At 44.7% G+C, this 18,552-nt stretch overlaps 1 protein-coding gene across 4 annotated transcripts in view; it reads left to right on the top strand.

Moving 5' to 3' along the window:
- CPT1A (carnitine palmitoyltransferase 1A) overlaps positions 1–18,552 on the top strand; it is a 404,991-nt gene that overhangs the window by 84,189 nt on the left and 302,250 nt on the right. For all 4 annotated transcript variants that reach the window (XM_086957836.1, XM_086957839.1, XM_086957840.1 and 1 more), the window contains exons 3-4: positions 5,393–5,532; positions 15,769–15,940. In XM_086957836.1, the coding sequence (XP_086813962.1) occupies positions 5,393–5,532; positions 15,769–15,940 (312 nt within the window). The remainder of the gene's footprint in view (positions 1–5,392; positions 5,533–15,768; positions 15,941–18,552) is intronic.

The raw sequence follows: 18,552 nt of genomic DNA, 5'->3' as shown, positions 1-18,552 counted from the left end.
CCGGGGATTCAGACTACACTGAACACTTACAAACAATTCTGGGTTAATTCAACATGCAATATTTATAGCAGCAATGCAAAATCATGCACATTTACATATAAATCCTTAAAACATTTTAAACCTTTTGAAAAAAATACAGTAGAAAATCAGCAGCACACTTAATCTTCACGGTTTGTTTATGACCTATCCTGTCTACCTAATCTAACTAGTCCAAACCATCCTCTGGCTGCCAGAAAATTACTGCTAGAGCGCGCAGTTCCCCCAGGTCACCCGAGTTACCAATTCCTTTACACGCACTGGGCCCTTGGCGTGCAAAAACCTTTTATTATCACACTAATTTGTTTGGGTGAACCGGGTGAGGATTTCTCCTCCTGCACGCTGCTAAGAGTAATCAAGTTTGGATTTACCTCTGCTTACCATGTACCCGACTTACCACAGGCACAACTCTTACGACGGACCTAGAGCTATCAGGGAAAATAGTAGACAGGCCTAACATCAAGTACTCTTTATAATCAGAAAAATACTTCCCACAATTCTGAAAAATGACCACAGACACCTGATGAAGTTTAAAACTTTATATAAGAAGTCAAAGAGAAGATGCCAAGATAATAAGCGATACACAGAATAATATATCAAACATTAAAATCAACACCAATAGGTAACTTTGCATCAAAAATATGACCATTAGGATATATGGGAAAACTAAAGGTAGAAGTTTTTAGAACAAAACTAGTCACTGCAATTTTATACTAGAACATAGGAATGGGGATGAGACCTAGAACATGTACTTAACCTAAGTGTTTTAAGCTATTCTTGCTAAGTTCACTGCAATCCACTAAAGGAAAGGGAAAAACGGGAACATGCTATTGCTTTATAAAATCAATGAACTCCTAAAGGAGAGGGGGAGAGAAGGAACCAACTAAAAATTCAGACACATATATTTGATATATCAACGGCAATAGAGCAATATCACAGGTAAAAAGGCTTTAACAGATCAGACAAAAGGGAGAGAGAGAGATAGAGATACGCGAACCCACAATCAATAATTACCTAATTCAGATTGAAGACCAACCCTGGCCACGGGTCAGTTGGGAAGACGGGGACAGGGACCCTCAGAAAAGGAATGCCAGAATGCGAGCAGGTACAGCTCACGGACAGTAAGGACAGGATACCCCTCAGGTTCAGGTCAAGGACTGGGCCTCCCAGGGTACGACCAACACCCACAGCTTCGGACAGCAACGCCTGCGTTACCCCCTCCTGCAAGTAATCCGCCAGAAACCCCGATTGGATTTTTTTTTTGAATTTCCCAGCAAAGTGCCTCGCCAGCACTTAGGATTTTCCACCCCTTAGGAGATTGTGGAAAGTATGGACAAAGTGCTCCGCAGCACTTTCAGAATGAGCACCTATTGAGATCGTAGGGTCAGTGACAGGTCTGCTACTCGGACAAGTCGGACAATTTTTCTAAGCTAAACTAGGGCAATTATACTGTTTTGGGGACCCTTAGACCACCCACTAATGTTGCAAGTGACAGTTTCCCACATTGTGATTGGTCAGGAGAGGTGGTGCGGTCATTACCACCTCCTAGAATTCAACGTTCCCATCATAATTATTCAATTTTGCACACCCGCCCCCCTGGTTCACGTTCCCAGGCATAGGAATACAGAAGACAATGCAAGAGTCCAGCATATAGCAACAGTGTATGACAATTCAAGGTGTAATCTTGCATCTTCGGGATGGGTTCCCAGGCGCATCGGGCTCCAGGAGCCAGCTGGCTAGTTTTAGCTTCTGCGCAGTTAGGACTCTCCCTGGTCAGCTGACAGGGTTCAGAGGAGCCTCAGCATGGCGTTGCTCATGTATGCCCCAGCCCACAAAGACGCGGTACATGAAAAGTAAGCGAAAACAAATTAAAATCATACATAAAAATGATCGCACTGTATACCATGATAAAATCTAACCAACCCTTACTTTATAATGACTATAGCATTATGGATTAGTGCGAAAAGACAGATAGGCTAAAGCAGCAGTAGCAAGCAGAGAGCGTGGTGAGAGACAAGCGGCCATATTTTGCATCAGTGCGCATGAGCACAGAATCCCTCCAGAATGCCAGTGCGTCACATCACATGGGTGTGACCGACGCATGCGCAGACTGAATCTCAGCGAAGCAGCCATTTTAAGTGCAAGCTTCGTTTTAGTACGGAAAAAACAAACAAGCAAGCATCCTGGGGACACCCGCGTGTTGGGAAAACACTTTATAAATGACGAATAATGAGGTTAATATTATTATGCAGTTTAGACAAGGGTTTTGCATACGAGCAAGGCGCTTTACGTGCAAATCCTTGCTCCATCACAATCAGCATGACTACTTTCTCCATTCAGGCCCCTGAATTAGTCTTCATGCACACCTTCATCTGCCACCTTGGGGGCATCTCCCATTTTTGTGTTCATTGTCCAGTCTCTCTGCCTCAGACATATTCTATGTCAGTCTTAATACCACCAGTCACATTGCAATGCAAACGTGCAAAGGTTTCTCATCTCTCATTGCCTTCAGCCATGGTTACCCCCTTGAGCCCGCAGCCAGGCTTCCTTGTTGTGTTATAAGTGTTGCATTGCTGCCATAGGCTCTGGTGGCTGTTATGTGCATGAACCTGGCTCTTCCTCGGTCTCAGATCCCCAGCCAGCTGCCGACATTCGCACTTTAGATTCCTGTTCTGCTGGGTGTCTGGGGTTGTACTGTTAATTTTCTGGGCAGTGCACAGGTCCCTTTGTCTAACAACTCTCTCTCTTGCTGCTCCTTTCCTCGTCGAGCACATCACTTGCAGATGGTGTTGAGAGCCACCCTATCTCACCAGCAAGTCAACTGCCATGCGCTTCTGTCACCCGCAGCGGCAACATAGATCGAAGGTCCTGCTCCGCTGGTGATGGATGCTTACCTGTCCATGTATCTTTTAGATCTGACGAAGGACTGTCTTTGTCCAGCTGCTATCAAGGCTTCTCATAACAACACCACCAACAGACATAGGCTGCCACTTTTGTCAGGTTTTTTCGTAGCTGGATTAGGTGGGTGTGGGCCAGGTGTGGAACGCAGAGCATGCCTGTCCATTTATTTTATTTATTTTATTCGTAGAGTATTATATAGCACTGGCTAGCCCCGGAGGTATCGGAGCACTTTACATGAGGATTAGCGAGATATAAAATTACATCAGTTACAGAAGCCTAGTTTCACAGTGTTACGCAGGATAATAAATGTTATCTCAGTTTCTGAATAATCTTTAAGCTTAATCTTGTGTTTAACAGCCTACCTGGAATGTCATTAAATACAGTAGGAAATAGTTTGACTATATTATTTTCACACAAAAACCCTTCTTTCCTACCATTAGCACTTGCTCAGGAAAACAAGTGTTGAAAATTATCTGCACCCTATATTGATGTGCCCGATCTGATAGCCACATTTTCTAAGTGTCACAAGAGAGAGCAGGGGGATTTTCATATACCAGAAGAAATGTAAACAAAGGAAAGAAATGGTAAGCCTCCCATACCCTACAAGTACACCTGGTTTTGGGGAGAGGGTCGTGAGCCGACAAGCAGGTAGGACACAAACGTTTTGTGTTATAGAATTTCTTTTTATCATTAACTAAAACATTACAAACCCCTGCTCTTCTGGAACACATACAACTTGTAAATGGTACCGCTCATATCATTCATCTTAACACCATAAAGATAAGAAATACAACTCCATCCTCTTCCAGGCTCATATGTCTATGCCATATTGCGTCCACCATTTGCTACAGACCCTCGCATATTTACGGGGACATCTCCACGCAGTATACATTGTCTCTTCCATCTTAGTGCACCAGTCCAACCCATTTGTCGAGGCCGCAATGAAGGAAGCAATGGAGGAGTTCCAGTGCCTGGGTATATCTTTCTTACCTTCCAGTGTACCCAACCCCACCAGTGTCTTGTCTCCCCAGGGACCCCCAATGTCTTCTAGGATACCCAGCAGTGTGAATTTAGGAAGTTCCTCAGTACGTATTCCACAATTCCTATAATAATTTTCAAATAGGTCTGAATAACTAGTCAGGACCATACCATGTGATTGTAATCTCCCATGGGGTCCTGCTATCTATTGCAGGAGGGAGAGGCGCAGACCTGTGCCTTCCACAGATGAAAGGGTATGAGGTAAGCCTGATGTGAAAATTTAAACCGCATTGGAAAATCTGTAAAAATGAAAACAAACCAATGCTGTGCTAAGCATGATGTTGCTCTTGCCCACCCAAGCTGCTTAATGCTGGTCACTGCTGAAGCACGTTTCATCTTTAACACTGGTGAGCAAGGTCATCTGACCTTCTGTTTGTTCTTTGTAACAGGCCTGGCTCTGGATACATTTCTGCATTGTCAGATTGTAGTTCTGAGGGTATTCTTTGTGGCACCATTTATGTATTACAGTGTGACCTGAAATATTGGTGGGCCCAACAATAGGGCAATCGGTCTGATTCCATCACGATGTCAGAGGAGGCTGCAAAAGATCTACAGTGGTCGCAGTTGGACCGCAGGAGCCCCTTTCCCCGCACTTCATCCTGTTACCTACACCACCACCCAGAGGTGACGGTAGTGACAGACGCATTACTGCTGTGTTGGGGAGGTCATCTGGAAGTGGTGGAGATCAGAAGAATCAGGGCTCCAGCGGAGACTTGCATCCACATTAACTTGCTGAAGTTGCGGGTGATTCGCTCAACACTTGGCATTAAAGGCCTTCCAGCCAAACCTCAAGGACAAACTAGTGCAGGTTCTTAAGGGTAACTCCACCGCTTGTGGTACTACAACATGCAGTGCGGTTGAAGAATCTTGTCTGTATGTATTTGTTAAAGATTTTTTTTCCCTTTAGGAATATGGCTTGCAATAGACCTAAACATATCGCCCTGGTTCTGTAGCTGTGAACTAAAAAAAGTAGTCCTTTTTCTACATGGCTGAACAAACTTTAAAACAGCCACTTGCTATTGCAAGAATAAAACAGCATCCTAACCATGCCAAGATCTGTAAGTAAAACATTCCCTTAAATAATCATAGACAATGAGTAGTCGTCTCAAGAGTGGCTGTGTATCATTGTGACTTCTATAGTTCATGGTGGTTTAGCTTATCTGGCTGACTCTGTGTGGGATTACTATTTTAGCAGAGTCGGGACTGGGAGCCACCAAAACAGTCTTATTATTACAGGACGTTGGATAGTCAGGGTAAGACTTCTGTGCCGCTTTTCCTCACAATGCCTGTTATAGTTTCTTTCGGGCAAAAACTTGTCATCATAGATGTACAGTTGTTTATATTTGTGACTTTCAATGGCTGTTTGCCCGCACCTAATTTAGCACAACACCTAACCGTCTCTGTGCTTTACCTACAGAATGGAATTCTCACCGGTGTCTTTCCGTCAAGTCCCTTCAGTTGGCTTATCGTGGTGGTTGGTGTGAGATCTGCAGCGTATGCCAAAATAGACCCTTCCTTTGGGCTAATCGACAAGATAAATAATGTCCTTAGCACAACGTAAGTATGCTTGTATTCTGTCATGTTTATGGTTTGAATATGTGCTGTGAAGGATGTTGTGGGGGTGAGAATATGTGGAAATGCTTGGCCTTTGTAAATCTAAGATTCTTGATAATGGGAAATTTTTTTTTTTTTTTTTTCGAAGAATACGTTTTGCTACTTTTTTGTCTTGTAGTGTGGCACAACTCCGCCAGTAAAATGATGCAATAACAGTGCACTTAAACCAGATCTAAAAATGTAACTCCTACGTTGGGCACATTAGAAGCACCTGCCTTCGAGCGTGTGAACAGTGTGCACACTCAGAAGGCCCAGAACAGTATTTCGTTTTATACAAATACATTGGAGGGCGATACAAAAGTTTCTGGTAGGCTTGATTGAGACCTCATTTAAGCCCCCATTTTGTTTTTGTCAGTCGCCATAAGTTATAAATTGACTACTGCATTAGGGTTGGTCGCAAACATCTCCTATTGTTAGCATTTTAATGATGCCACTTAAGCCACGACAACATGACTGTTGTGCATTTTGTTTAATTAAAGCAATAAAGGTAATTTAGTAGGGAGCCTTTCATGATTCCATTGTGATAAATGTTTTTTTTTTTTAAACGTTGGTCTTATGTTCTGAATTTGAAAGTCACAAAACTTCAGTAAAACCACCTGCAAACTGTTAGGGAAGAATAAAAACGAATCCTGTTAAAAATAATTAATTACGTACTAATCGGTGATCTACATTTAAAATGGCTACAGTTGCAAACACTGCACATAATTGGCACTGGAATGTGGAGCTGGTAAGAAGCCTCTTCACTGGAGCTTCTCAGACAGGGGATTGAAGAGCTCAAGAGAGCTATGCATAGGATTCTTCCCTAGTAATTGTTTCTAATATAGTAAAGGGCTTCCGGCATCATGAAAATCTGAAGTAGACTTCTGTTTCACACAATGTTCAGTACTTGTGATGGAGTCCGGACTAGTGTTGTAAAGGTATGTAATAAGGTAAAAATAAATCCTGAAAATTCAACTCTCGGTGTTGATCCCCAGAAGCAAGCGAGGTTTTATTCTTCCATGAATGGTGACATAATTTTCCTTGGGCAAGGGCTGGCATGGGCTGTAACAGGGGAGGAACACAGTCACTCCACAGTTCTAGCCTATTAGGTGAAGCTCATCTGTCTCCTTGAAATCAAAGGGCAGCCGACTTGTTAGATCCAGACTTTTCACTCAAGTCAGGTTCCAAAGTTCCATATGTGTTTATTGAATCTCTTTGTGGGAGAGGCCGTGCTGCCTAAATCTCTGGAACTCCGTGTGCAGGAAGGTAAATTAAGTCCAAGAGATCATCCTCTGTGCTCTACAAACGAACAACAAAAAAACCTCTTTTTGCAATATTTTAGGAGACCTACCAAACAGTTTCTAGTTAATGAATTGGTGAGATACGGCCGAGGTCATTTGGCAAAACCAAGAAAGAATCCAGTTTGTTGGTTGCACATCACAGCCACAGTGAAAAAGCCCCTGTTGAGACTGTCTTGTTGCAGCGTATGAAAAGAAATGTGTGTAAGGTTTCCCTTAATTTACCTAAATACACTACTGTGGCATGAGCATTGCTACATCATATTCTGCAATTGCCAGTTTCAGCCGCTTACTCTGCAAGTATTCTCTTTTTGTTTGTAAATTTCTATCATCTAGTTGTTATCAATCAGGTTCCTGGCATGATTTCGCTAGATAGTGAAAACAAACTAGCCAGTGCCCGTGCTCCTACAAGCAATTCTAGGAAATGGGTGTTTGTGCTTTAAAAAGAACTTGGCACCCATCATCGACACAGCTCACCAAGTTGCCATGCAGTGATGTATTCCTTTTTAACAGGCGTGCTTGTCCAAGCAGTTAGTTCCATAAAATAGAATAGTTGAGTTTAAATATGCTGAAATTAATCACAATGGCTTATGGACAGAATAGAAAAACAAAATATTTTTATAATAGACACTAGAAGAAATACTACAGATACAAGTTTAAACAAAATAGATCAGATTCAGACAGCCATTCCAAGAGCTCTAAGGTTTGGAACAAACTAAATCGAACTAACAAATCACCCCAGACAGAAGAGTCCTCTTGAGAATTAATATAGAAATAAACTCTGCTTTGTCGGAGAATACCAGCAGCTGCATGCCACAAAAACGATTTTCTGGGATTGATGGAGGACACAAGTAGAACTCCGATTATTACAGGATATCGGTACAAGACAGGTTACCAATTGAAACAAGCATTTACAATGTAATGGTTTCGCCTTTGGAAAAGTTAGAGCTATTGGCATTGTAAATGACAAATTTTGTATTTATGTGTTGCTTTTGAAAACAGATAAATAAATGGCATTGTCATTTACATTGCGATTAGCTTAATCTCTCACAAATGTGAGACCTATTGTACCCTACGGACGAGCTCAGCAAACAGCAATTACTACCACACACACAGAGCCACACACACCCAGAGCCACACACACACACACACACACCCAGAGCCACACAGAGCCACACACACACCCACAAACCCAGAGCCACACACACACCCACACACCCAGAGCCACCCACACACTAAGAGCCACACACACCCAGAGCCACACACACACACACCCAGAGCCACACACACACCCAGAGCCACACACACACCCACACACACCCACACCCAGGTTGTACACAGGTAGGGAGAAGATTGCTTTGGATTGCGCACAATTAGATTGGTGAAGACTATTCAGAATTTCACACAATTTGGTAGGGAGAAAGAAGCCTGCTCTGGATTGTGCACACTTTGGCAGGGAGGTGTCTGCTCAGGATTGTGCACAATTAAGTAGGAAGAAGACTGCTCAAGATCGTGCAAAATTTGCTAGGGCGAAGCTGCTCACTGTGCATTTTGTATTTTTTACAAAACATGGGTGGTTTCCTTGATTGTGCACTGTACATGGTACTTACTGCTCAGTACCATGCACGGAAGACAAATGGTTGATATGTTCATGTTGCGCTCTAAACACGCACGATGACTGCTCACCACTGTGTACTACCAGTGACGTCCGGCTGCTCAGGACTGAGAACAGAATGGGACTCTGCCCTGAATACAGCGGTGGCAGCACGGGATTGTTCATGCACACTGAAAACATTACAGTGCCTACTGCACTGAAGACACACCCTCGTCGGAAAACAATTTACCAACACATGTAGCTTGGAACACTATACCAGTGCAGACCAGCAACAACACAACACAAGACAAGTAACGAACAGTGAAAAGTTAAACAATGCAGCACGTGAACCATTTTATTGATGTCAGCAACAACTGGTACTACTGGACTACAGACTTTTAACGGGGAAAAGCAATATCTAATCCTTGACAACCGTGTGATCGTGGACACATCGCTACCAATATGCGAATCGCCATTAGTATCATACATAATGCGCTATACTAAGCATGTGGACGGACATGACAATCTGGATCCCTCTGTTCTGCCTTAACGCGCCCAGAAATGATCAAGTTGGCACACACACACCCACACACCCAGAGCCACACACACACCCAGAGCCACACACGCACCCAGAGCCACACACACACCCAGAGCCACACACACACACACCCAGAGCCACACACACACGCACCCACACACACACGCACCCACACACACACCCACAGCCACACACAGCCACACACACACGCACCCACACACCCAGAGCCACACACACACCCACACACCCAGAGCCCCCTACACACCCAGAGCCCCCCCACACACACACACCCCCTCCCCCCCACCTCCGCTACCGATCCGCCATATGCTCCAGCCCCCACCCACCACTGCAGCTGAAGGCTAGGAACCCGGCCACTCCCCACAGCCTGCAGTCGGCTCCACCAGCCCTCCGGTCTTCAGGCGCAGCACACAATGGAGGTCCGACGCGCCCCCAGGCGAGCATCTTGCCCAGTCTGTATCAGCCTATGCAGCAAGTTAGGCCACAGATCTTCCGGTACCATAGAGTGCAGCAGCCGCAGTCTGGGCTCCGCGGTTGAGCACTTCAGACCCAGGGCTGGGCCGGTTGGCGCGTTCCGCTGAAGGCCCCGGGGTAGTCTTGAAGGGCGCTAAAGTGAGCTGCAATCACCTCTGCCCCTGGGCCAAACTGGCGATCGGTTCACTCCGGGAACAACTTCAAGGGCTTGTGACCAACTTTTCCGTGAATTAACCTCGATTTCGATTGCTTAAATGTTTAGAAGACCACGTTAGAGTTCCAGGAAATCAAAAACTTCAACCACAGCCCTTTCTTACTTTAAGGGGGAGGAGAAGATATATATGCCCTCGCCAAACAAACACGTGGCGCTAAAAGAAAATAGCACTGCATGACCAGTGTATGAGAAAAAGCCGATATTGAAGACAGCAATCCCGGCTTCTGAGCACGGGGTGCTCACGATGTATCCCACACTTTCCCCACTGACCCACCCCTAGGAGGAAGGAGAGCGTCTCTGCGAGGGGAAGACACGGAGGCCGCGCAATCCCTGTATGTGTGTCTGTGCGGAGGAAGAAGGAGCCAGTCGGCCCACCTCCAAAACAACCAGATTATCCTCTTCGCTGCTCCGCTTTACCCCCAACGCGCCGTGCCAGTTTCTTTTTCAACAAGTCAGGCAGCCAATCACAGCGCGGCCCGGGGAATGACGTCACAGGGGTGTCCCGGGCCGGCAGCCAATCACAGCGCGGCCCGGGACACACAGCAACATGGGGCGGGGCTTAAAAAAAGACCCAGAAACGCCCCTGAATCGCGTTTTCACGGGGAAAGCGTGATTGACAGCCAATCTCTTCCAATGGCTAGCCTCCATTTATGGAGCTAGCCAATGGAAGACAGAGGCAGGACTAAGCCCCATAGTGTAGGATCATAAGATTTCGCCCTGGGCGGAGCACCTGTTCGTAGGTGCTACGGCCAGGTCGAAACCTAAAAATTCATTATCTTTTGAGGGGGTAGCAGGGAGGTTAAGAAAATGGTGACAGGCAGTATGGGTATCACAAATATGTTCAACCTGTGTATGCTATATACACAAAGAATATTTGTCAGTCTACAACTTGCCCTGCCCATCCATTCCTATGAAGGATGGGAAACTTTGCTTGGAGAGGTAGGTTTCAGTTTTTTCCTGAATGATGCCAGACTTGGAAAATTCTTCAGGTATGGTTGCAACAAGTTCCGTACTTGGAGTACAATATCTCCCTTCCACACTTCTTGTGATTGAATCTGGATTGAATGATCAGATCTGCCTTGATGAACCTAGAGTTGCAGTTCAAAATATAGGAAGACAATAGATCCCGAATGTTTTCTGACCGTTACCCCCGTACACCTTAAATATGATGCATAATAACTTTTGTGTTAAACATATTCTGCAATCTCCTGGCACTGTCTGGTATGGGTAAAGTAAACCAAAAAGACTCTATCTGTTTGAAGAACGTGATGTTTCTATTTTGTGTAAGTTTGTGTACTTTAGCTTACTATAGCTTCTTGGGAGCCTGCCACTTCGTCTGTGAGTTTGCGCCTTTCTGTGTCCGATTCGTAACGGGACACCCTGCACTGTTCATAGGAAAGTGGAGGTGCAGACAGAAGGTTTCTACATAACACCATCTGTTGCTCAAAGATTTTAACTCTTTGAACGTAGCTAGTGAGTCCACATTTTAAATTGTACGTTTTTTTCTTTCCACTCTTTATAATGTTTTTATAGTTTAAGTTAATCTTTGTGTTAGAAACGGGATCCCTGGCTGGCCAAGGCTCGCGCCAAAGTCAGTTAGAGATCACCATTCCTAAGTCAGGGCAAGGGAGTTACACACCAAGATAACCCCTGCTCACCCTCTAGGTAATGTGACACGAGCCGCAAGGTTAATCTCGGAGGCGATGTGTAAAGCGTTTGCGCGCGCACCTAGTAACAACACCCAAGGCCCACGACAGAGGAAACTCCACACAAGGTTATAAAAAAAAATAGCCTTTGTATTATAGTAAAACACATTAGAGAAAAACACACACTGGCAGAATTTACAGGGGATTATGTACAGGACAGGGCCACATGGACCACTGTCAGGGGTATGCACTTTTAGAACCAGCACTTGTTGAATTAGCACTTTGTAGGAATAATAATACTTGTAGGTATAACACTAGGACATAGAACATAATAGCAGGATGAAATGGGACTCCCACGTCGCCAAAATGCTCCTAACCCTCAAAAGAGCTTCTGGAGCAATTTTGAGGAATCCGCGCATGTCAGTCAGCATGCCCATAGCTCCGGACCTGGCTGTCTACGAGGGCAAGGCGTTGCCTTCAGCGGTCTACGGGTCAGAACTATGGGCTGCAAAAGTATTAAGGATCTGACAAGAGCTGAGAACAAGTTAGTTAGGGACTTAGTTTCCCTTCCTCACTCAACACCTTTCAAACCCCTTTTCATTGATACGAGCAAACGCCCAATTGCAGACAGAGTAAGCCTTCGACCCTTGCTGTTCTTGGTGCGCCTGAGAAGGACACCAGAACTGGAAAACTATGCTAAGGTCCTGGAAGAATTGATTGTCCCGAATAGCTCAAACAAGATACAGTGGCTTAATAAACTGAGGCAGCTGATCGTGAGTTTAGGAATGGGCGAATCTTGGGATTCCCAGTCTCCCCTCCACAAGCAAATTGTTAAAAAAAATTATTGGGAGTGGGTACAGGCTGAGGATTTAAAGAGCACTAAGTGGGGGGGTACTTACTACAAAATTCCTAGAACATAAGCCCAACAGAAAGCTGGAGCCCTTTCTAGAATATATTCAAATCTCAAGAGATAGATCTCTCTATCTGAAAATGAGATACAGCATACTCCCTCTTAATAAATTTATAGAGGGGTGGAAAAGAATGAGGGACCATTGTTTCAGCTGCCAGGATGTCCATGTTTGAAGAAATCCCTACCCCACTTCTTGTTTGCTTGCAAGGCATACAAGAGGCCAAGAACAAGGTGGCTAAAACCAGAATGCAGGGAGTTGGGCGTAAGAGACTTTAGGATTGCCCTACGTATCCTCTTAAAAGCTACTTCATCTCTGTATATTGTATGCAGGGTTGCAAAGTTTCTTGCCAGTGCTTGGTTTATACGCACAAGGCTGCTAAATGAAAACAAAAACTAGATCATGCCCCAATTTTTTACTTTTACTTATATGTATATTACTGTGATTGTACTTTACCCCCTTGTAACCATCCTTTTTTAAATTGTAAATAGCTTTTTATCGTTTTTATGCTAAGAAATAGCCGGAATATTAATTATAAGTAACATTTTATGTCTGGAAATGTTTGTACTTTTATGATACTAATATATTGAATAAAGTATTATCATCATCACATAGAACATATAATGACTGTAGCACCAAAATAGTACATGTAGCACACAACCAGTAATTACTGGTAAAGGGTAAGTACCTCCTACGCAACCTTAACCACCTTCGGAATATCACGCAGGGAACCAGGACCTTACTAGGAGGACCTATGGAAGGAAAAACTATCACCTAAGCATATAACACATAGCAAAGGGAAAGAAGCAAAACACATGATGCATAAAAACATTCAGAGGTGCAGGTAGAACAGTTGCACAGAAATCACATTGGCAAGTAAATCACAAATTGCGCAAGGTGCACATAGGCACAACAGCAGAACTGTCCCTAGGCCAACTGGCCTCTCAAGGGCTCAAATGCCCTTAGTCCAAAATGTCAGGGCAGGCTGCGCAGGCAGCCAAGAACAAACCTAAACGTGGCAACTGCCCACTAAGTGCTGAGGAGCTGAAAGGTAATGAAGGGGCCATCGTTGGAGCCTTGTGGGCTCAGGAACAACAATGGGGCCAAACACAGCGTGGGAGCCTCTGGGCTCTAACCAACTGACTGTTGTCCCCCAAGATTCTTGCTGGGCCCTAAATAAACAGATTGGCACTCACGAGCCTCTTCCAGGGCTCAAGAACAAATGTGGGCTGGGAGCCTCGGGCTTGAAGAACAACTGTGGCGCCTGAAGCCTCTCGGGGCTCTAAATTACAGAATGCAGGCGTGGAGCCTCGTGGGCTCGAGAACGGAAAGGCCCGTGGTAGCCTCTCTTGCTCTGAAGCACTTGTGGGGCCAAACAGCGGTGGAGCCTATAAGGCTTGAAATAATTATGCCCCCGGGGCCCTCGTGGCTCCAAACAAGAATGCCCCTCGTCGGAGTCCCGCTCTGGAGACTCGTGGGCTCAAAACAACAAGACCCCTAGGTTGGAGTCCCCCCTCTGGTGACTCAAAAATCGCAACTGCCCCCAGAGCCCTTCTCAGAGGGGCTCGCGATTATCAATAGGCACCCCTGAGCCCCGTGGGCTCTTCTGCCACCCCGAGCGGAGGAGCAACCCCGGGGACGCCCGCACTCACTGGCTGTCTGGGGAGGCGGCGGCTCCTCGCGGCGTCTGCTCCTCTCCGCTGGGCTTTTCCGGGTGGCGGCGGCGGGGCTCTCTCCTCGGGAGAGCCTTGCAGGGGGACGGCTTCTCCTTCTCGTAACTCCAGGAGCGCGGGATGGCCTCCCGTCCGCATCCTGGTTCCTCGGCTTCCCCTCAGCCAAACCGAGCGCGGCGCTGGCGCTGGGCCCAATACCAGCGCGGCGCTTCTCGTGATGCTGCGGCTGGTTTGCCTGGGGCTGGGGAGAGCTCGGGGCTTGCAGCGGTGATTTTCCTTTACCAGTGCAGGGTGGGCACCTGCGAATTAACCCCTACAGCGGGGTATGCACCACGTTTTGGGAAAAAGAAATAAGAGCAATTAAACGGGTCAAATGCCAGGTGCGCACCGGCGAAGGACAAGTGAAGCGCTCTCAAGCGCTAAGGACTAAATAAAAGCGCTCCCAGGCGCTATCAGCAAAATAGAGCTCCAGCAGAGTCCTGGAGGCAGGCAGGGGGGACAAGGCTGGGCCCAGAGCCAGCTCACTGGGCCTCCAGGCAGGGAGGCAGTCCAAGTGGCGGTCCTCCTGGCCCCCAGCAGCAGCAACAGCCCCCCTCAGACAGGATCCTGGAAGAGAACAAATTGTAAGGGGACACAGCCCCTTCTTATACTGTAAAATCTTTTGTCTTTGCTCAGGGTGAGGTGAAAAACCAGTCGCAGCTGGTTTGTGAGCACTCTTGATGTGCTCAGCCCCTCACTCTATTCAATGGCAGGGCTAGGGTCATTAGACGCACCACAGGGGGGGGGGGGCAGCATTGTGTGGGGAAAGCCCAGCCCTATTCAGGACCCAGGTGCACCCCTCCCTCACATCACTCATGCTAATCTCTCCACTCACCACCGGGCAGACCCATCCAGGCTCCTGGAGCCAGGCTCGCCAGCCAGCTCCAGCCAATCACACGCCAGCACACTCACTGCACACACACCAATGTCTAGTAGTGGCACTTCCCCACTAGACACATACACGCCGCATACAATATTGCGCAGCATTCAATCTCACGAGTTCGCACATACCAAACTCGAGCCTGCACTCCCCACACATCAGGAATTAACATGGACACTCACATTCCCCATGCATTCCTATGGGAGGGAAGGCCAGCCTCACTACAAGCACACACTTTACTCTGGGACACAGGGAAAAAGTGCGCAGAGATCAAAAATCACTAACACAGATCACATACTAAAAGCAAAAAGATTAGGGGTGAACCTGCCAGAAGGGCCAAGTCCAACACTTTGTTTAAACTGTCTTCCGATAGTACATTTTCCTTTCTTTAATAAGAATTAATTACCCTATGATGTGCGATAAAATTAAAACTCATTTCTGTCCATGATCTAAGCACACCTGCTTGCTGCGAAGCCTCCCTGCTGTACTGTTTAAATGATATAAAACGGTTAATTTTATTTTGGAGATTTTTATTGCAGAGCTACCTATAATAGCTGCCACTTTTAGACGGCATATTTCCTTTTTTTTAAAGATTGTTTTATATTCCTACAGTAATAAATAACCATGAAATTAACTTACCAGGCCACACCTACTGGCTTTGCCAATGTGTGATATTTTATGGAGAAGAATGGTATTTCTTTGTAGTTGAGAGAGGACAATGAGAGTATTTGCACGGAATGTTTTAAAGTTCTATAGCTAGGGGCGTTTTATTTTTCCATACCTTGTACATAAACCACAATTGGGTGCCACTGTATTTTACTGCAGTTTTCGCACCGTTTTGAAATAAGTGAATGCTGCATGTTTTTTTATATGCTTTTTTGTTTAATTTGCATTATTGCACTTTTTCTTTTCTTATAGAACGTCTATGTGTGGTCAGACGCGGAACATCGTCAGTGGCATGCTGTTTGGTACAGGGCTGTGGGTCGCCCTTATTGTAACAATGCGCTATACTCTAAAGAGGCTACTCTCTTACCATGGATGGATGTTTGCTGAGCATGGTAAACTTCCCACCTCCACCAGGATTTGGATGGTATGTAAACACCAGCTTTCTTACAAGTTAAGTTAAAATGCAGTTCAGAATCTTATACCATAAGTGGAGCTTTTTGAAATAGATGTTTGTAATTTTAAATCATCAGGCAGTTTACCAAAATTACATCCATTGTTTTTTCTTGTAGGATATGAAGGATCTTAAAGCTGTATGTAGCGCAGACTTATCGCAAGTCACTTTAAAAAGGTTCTTTGTAGACTTTGGAAATAATTTACAGCTCCATAAGAAGCTATATTCATGAGAAGATGAAGTATTAATTTGCTGATATTTTCTAATGCCTCTTCTAGTACAATAAAATATATTTTCTTACAATATTTTAATTTAGGACTTTGCAACAGTTAGCTGTGATATTGCTTCACATTCATCCCTGCTGGCCTTACACACTTTCACATTCTTGGGAGCACTATCTTATGCTCCAATGCCGCAATGTAAAAAGTTGACCCTTTGAAGACTTAGTGTGCACTACGGTTGGAGATCTAAGACTTTGAGACTTCATGAAGGCACGCTTAGCTATCTCTTCTTTGTAATAATTTACACATCTGCTGCGTGTAAATACCCTGTTGTCTCATACTATCTCTTGAAAAAGGCAATCGGTGTAATGCCCACATTTGGTCTCAAAATGAGTTTATTGTGTTATTGTTGATTCCTGTGCACTTTTTCTTTCAGTTTTTGAGTGGTATATCTGATATTGGGTTTTGCTATGCTTGATTACATTCAAGATCGTCCTGTTTCTCTTTAGGAACTTGCAGATAATTGCTTTGTAGATAGTTGCTTTGGGATATGGGAGGAACTCTCTATGGGTGAATCTGAGATTTGTTTTGGATACAATATTTTGAGCTGAATATGATCTCTCTTTTTTTTGTTTGTTTTTCCTTATTGGTTGATGATGCATTTGCTGCCAACGAGCTCCTTGCTATACCAGAGTGCAGAGGATTTAACCTTTAAATTAAACGACTTAAGCAAGGTGTGCTAAGCTACTGTCATTTGGAGGGTGTAGCTAAATTCTGAGCTGGCTCTGAGTCTATACTGCATAAGAAGAAGCTATTGGGGGCTTTTGGTCCATTTATCATGAGGTTTGTGTAAGAATCCAATATGCTGCTGAAGGAAGAAGCTGGAGACATTAAAGTAGCAATACATCCAAGGTTTATTCCATAAGAAAAGGAACCCCTCCAAGCCTTAGCCAGAACAGGTTAATCCAACAGTCCTTTTAAACATACACATCCTACACACAGGAAACTAGAATGTAGAGCTTCACTGTATGATTCTAGGTAACCAAGACAATGGAGAATAACACATGACATAAGAGGCAAAGGAATACCACAGTTTCTCTAGGACTTGTTCTTCATCTTTGCCAGCTTTAGATGACATTTGTGCTAAAGCTGCATGATCAGGTCAAAGATGATGGCTACAAGATCTTTCCAGTCCATTGTGACAGAGTCAAAAGTGGCCAATATTGCTCGTTTTTTGCCTGTGAAACCTTTCTCTTTGTATGTTGTTTGTCTCTCCTGAGTAAGGTACAGGACTGTGCCTTTAATCATTTATCAGTTTTTTAATTGTGGTTAAATAAATACCCTGTCCGGCTAGACAGAGGACAAATATAGTCTCCTATTATGGCCTATATTACATTTATGCTCTTGATTCTGATTAGCTAAGGACCTTTGTCTTTCAAAGCGTAGATTGAGAAGACAGCATCAGGGTAATGGTAAAAGTTGGCTTGACAGCTACTCTTGTAACTCATGCTGTGGATGGTAGGCTGACAGTATGCATTCACATTTTGTTTACTCAGTATGTCCACTGGCATCCGTACAATTGGGATTCCTTTGGTAGGGTTCACAGATGGCCCTAGTCCACTGAAGCAGCACCACTGATCATCGCTGTTCATCCAGTAGAGTCTTTACTAGGGACCAAGGCAGAAATGTTCTCCCCCACAGAGACTCCTGCTCTTTAGTGGATTTCCCTCACACATTTATCTCCTGATACTTTGGACTTACTTACACCTTACTACCTAACCATATAATATAATCATTCTCTGTCCAGATGACCTTCAATATTATAATGAAAAATAATTTTATGTTAAACCAACAAATCTAAAACCGATTCTTGTTCATAGTTCAAATAATGAAAAACTGTCCGATCTGGGCAACTTTTCTTTTGTCGCTTATTTTTCCATAAGGAGACATCTTCGTTTGACCTTTTTTTGCCTTGTATCATAGTGCGGCAATCTTTTCCAATCCCAGCTGCAGCTGCACTTCCGAATCTGTGCACCAAGATTGTAGAGAAACTCAGCTGAATATTTTGTTTGCACCTGAAAAGTATTTAAGAGAAGGCTGTGAATTACAATTATTGAAGTAAGCGAATCCCCTGGCATCTGTGGTGTAATCAATCTCCCAGAGGAGTCCTATATCTGAGACGTTTAACTACTGCATGTGCAGAGAAGAGCTCATTAAAGTGAGCATATACCCTTCAAAAACATATCAACAATATTTTCTACAGTAACTGCAAAATTACGAAAACCGTTACTCGGGTGCCAGCAGACAGGCTCTTCTGGTTAGCAGTGCTGGTGTGAGCAGGTAAGAAAGCTGTTATAGGTTACC

The sequence above is a fragment of the Lissotriton vulgaris genome, chromosome 2_1, assembly GCF_964263255.1.
Source record: "Lissotriton vulgaris chromosome 2_1, aLisVul1.2, whole genome shotgun sequence".
NCBI lineage: Eukaryota > Metazoa > Chordata > Amphibia > Caudata > Salamandridae > Lissotriton > Lissotriton vulgaris.
The sequence above is the reverse complement of the archived record's forward strand: the minus strand, read 5'-3'. Positions and strand labels throughout refer to the sequence as shown.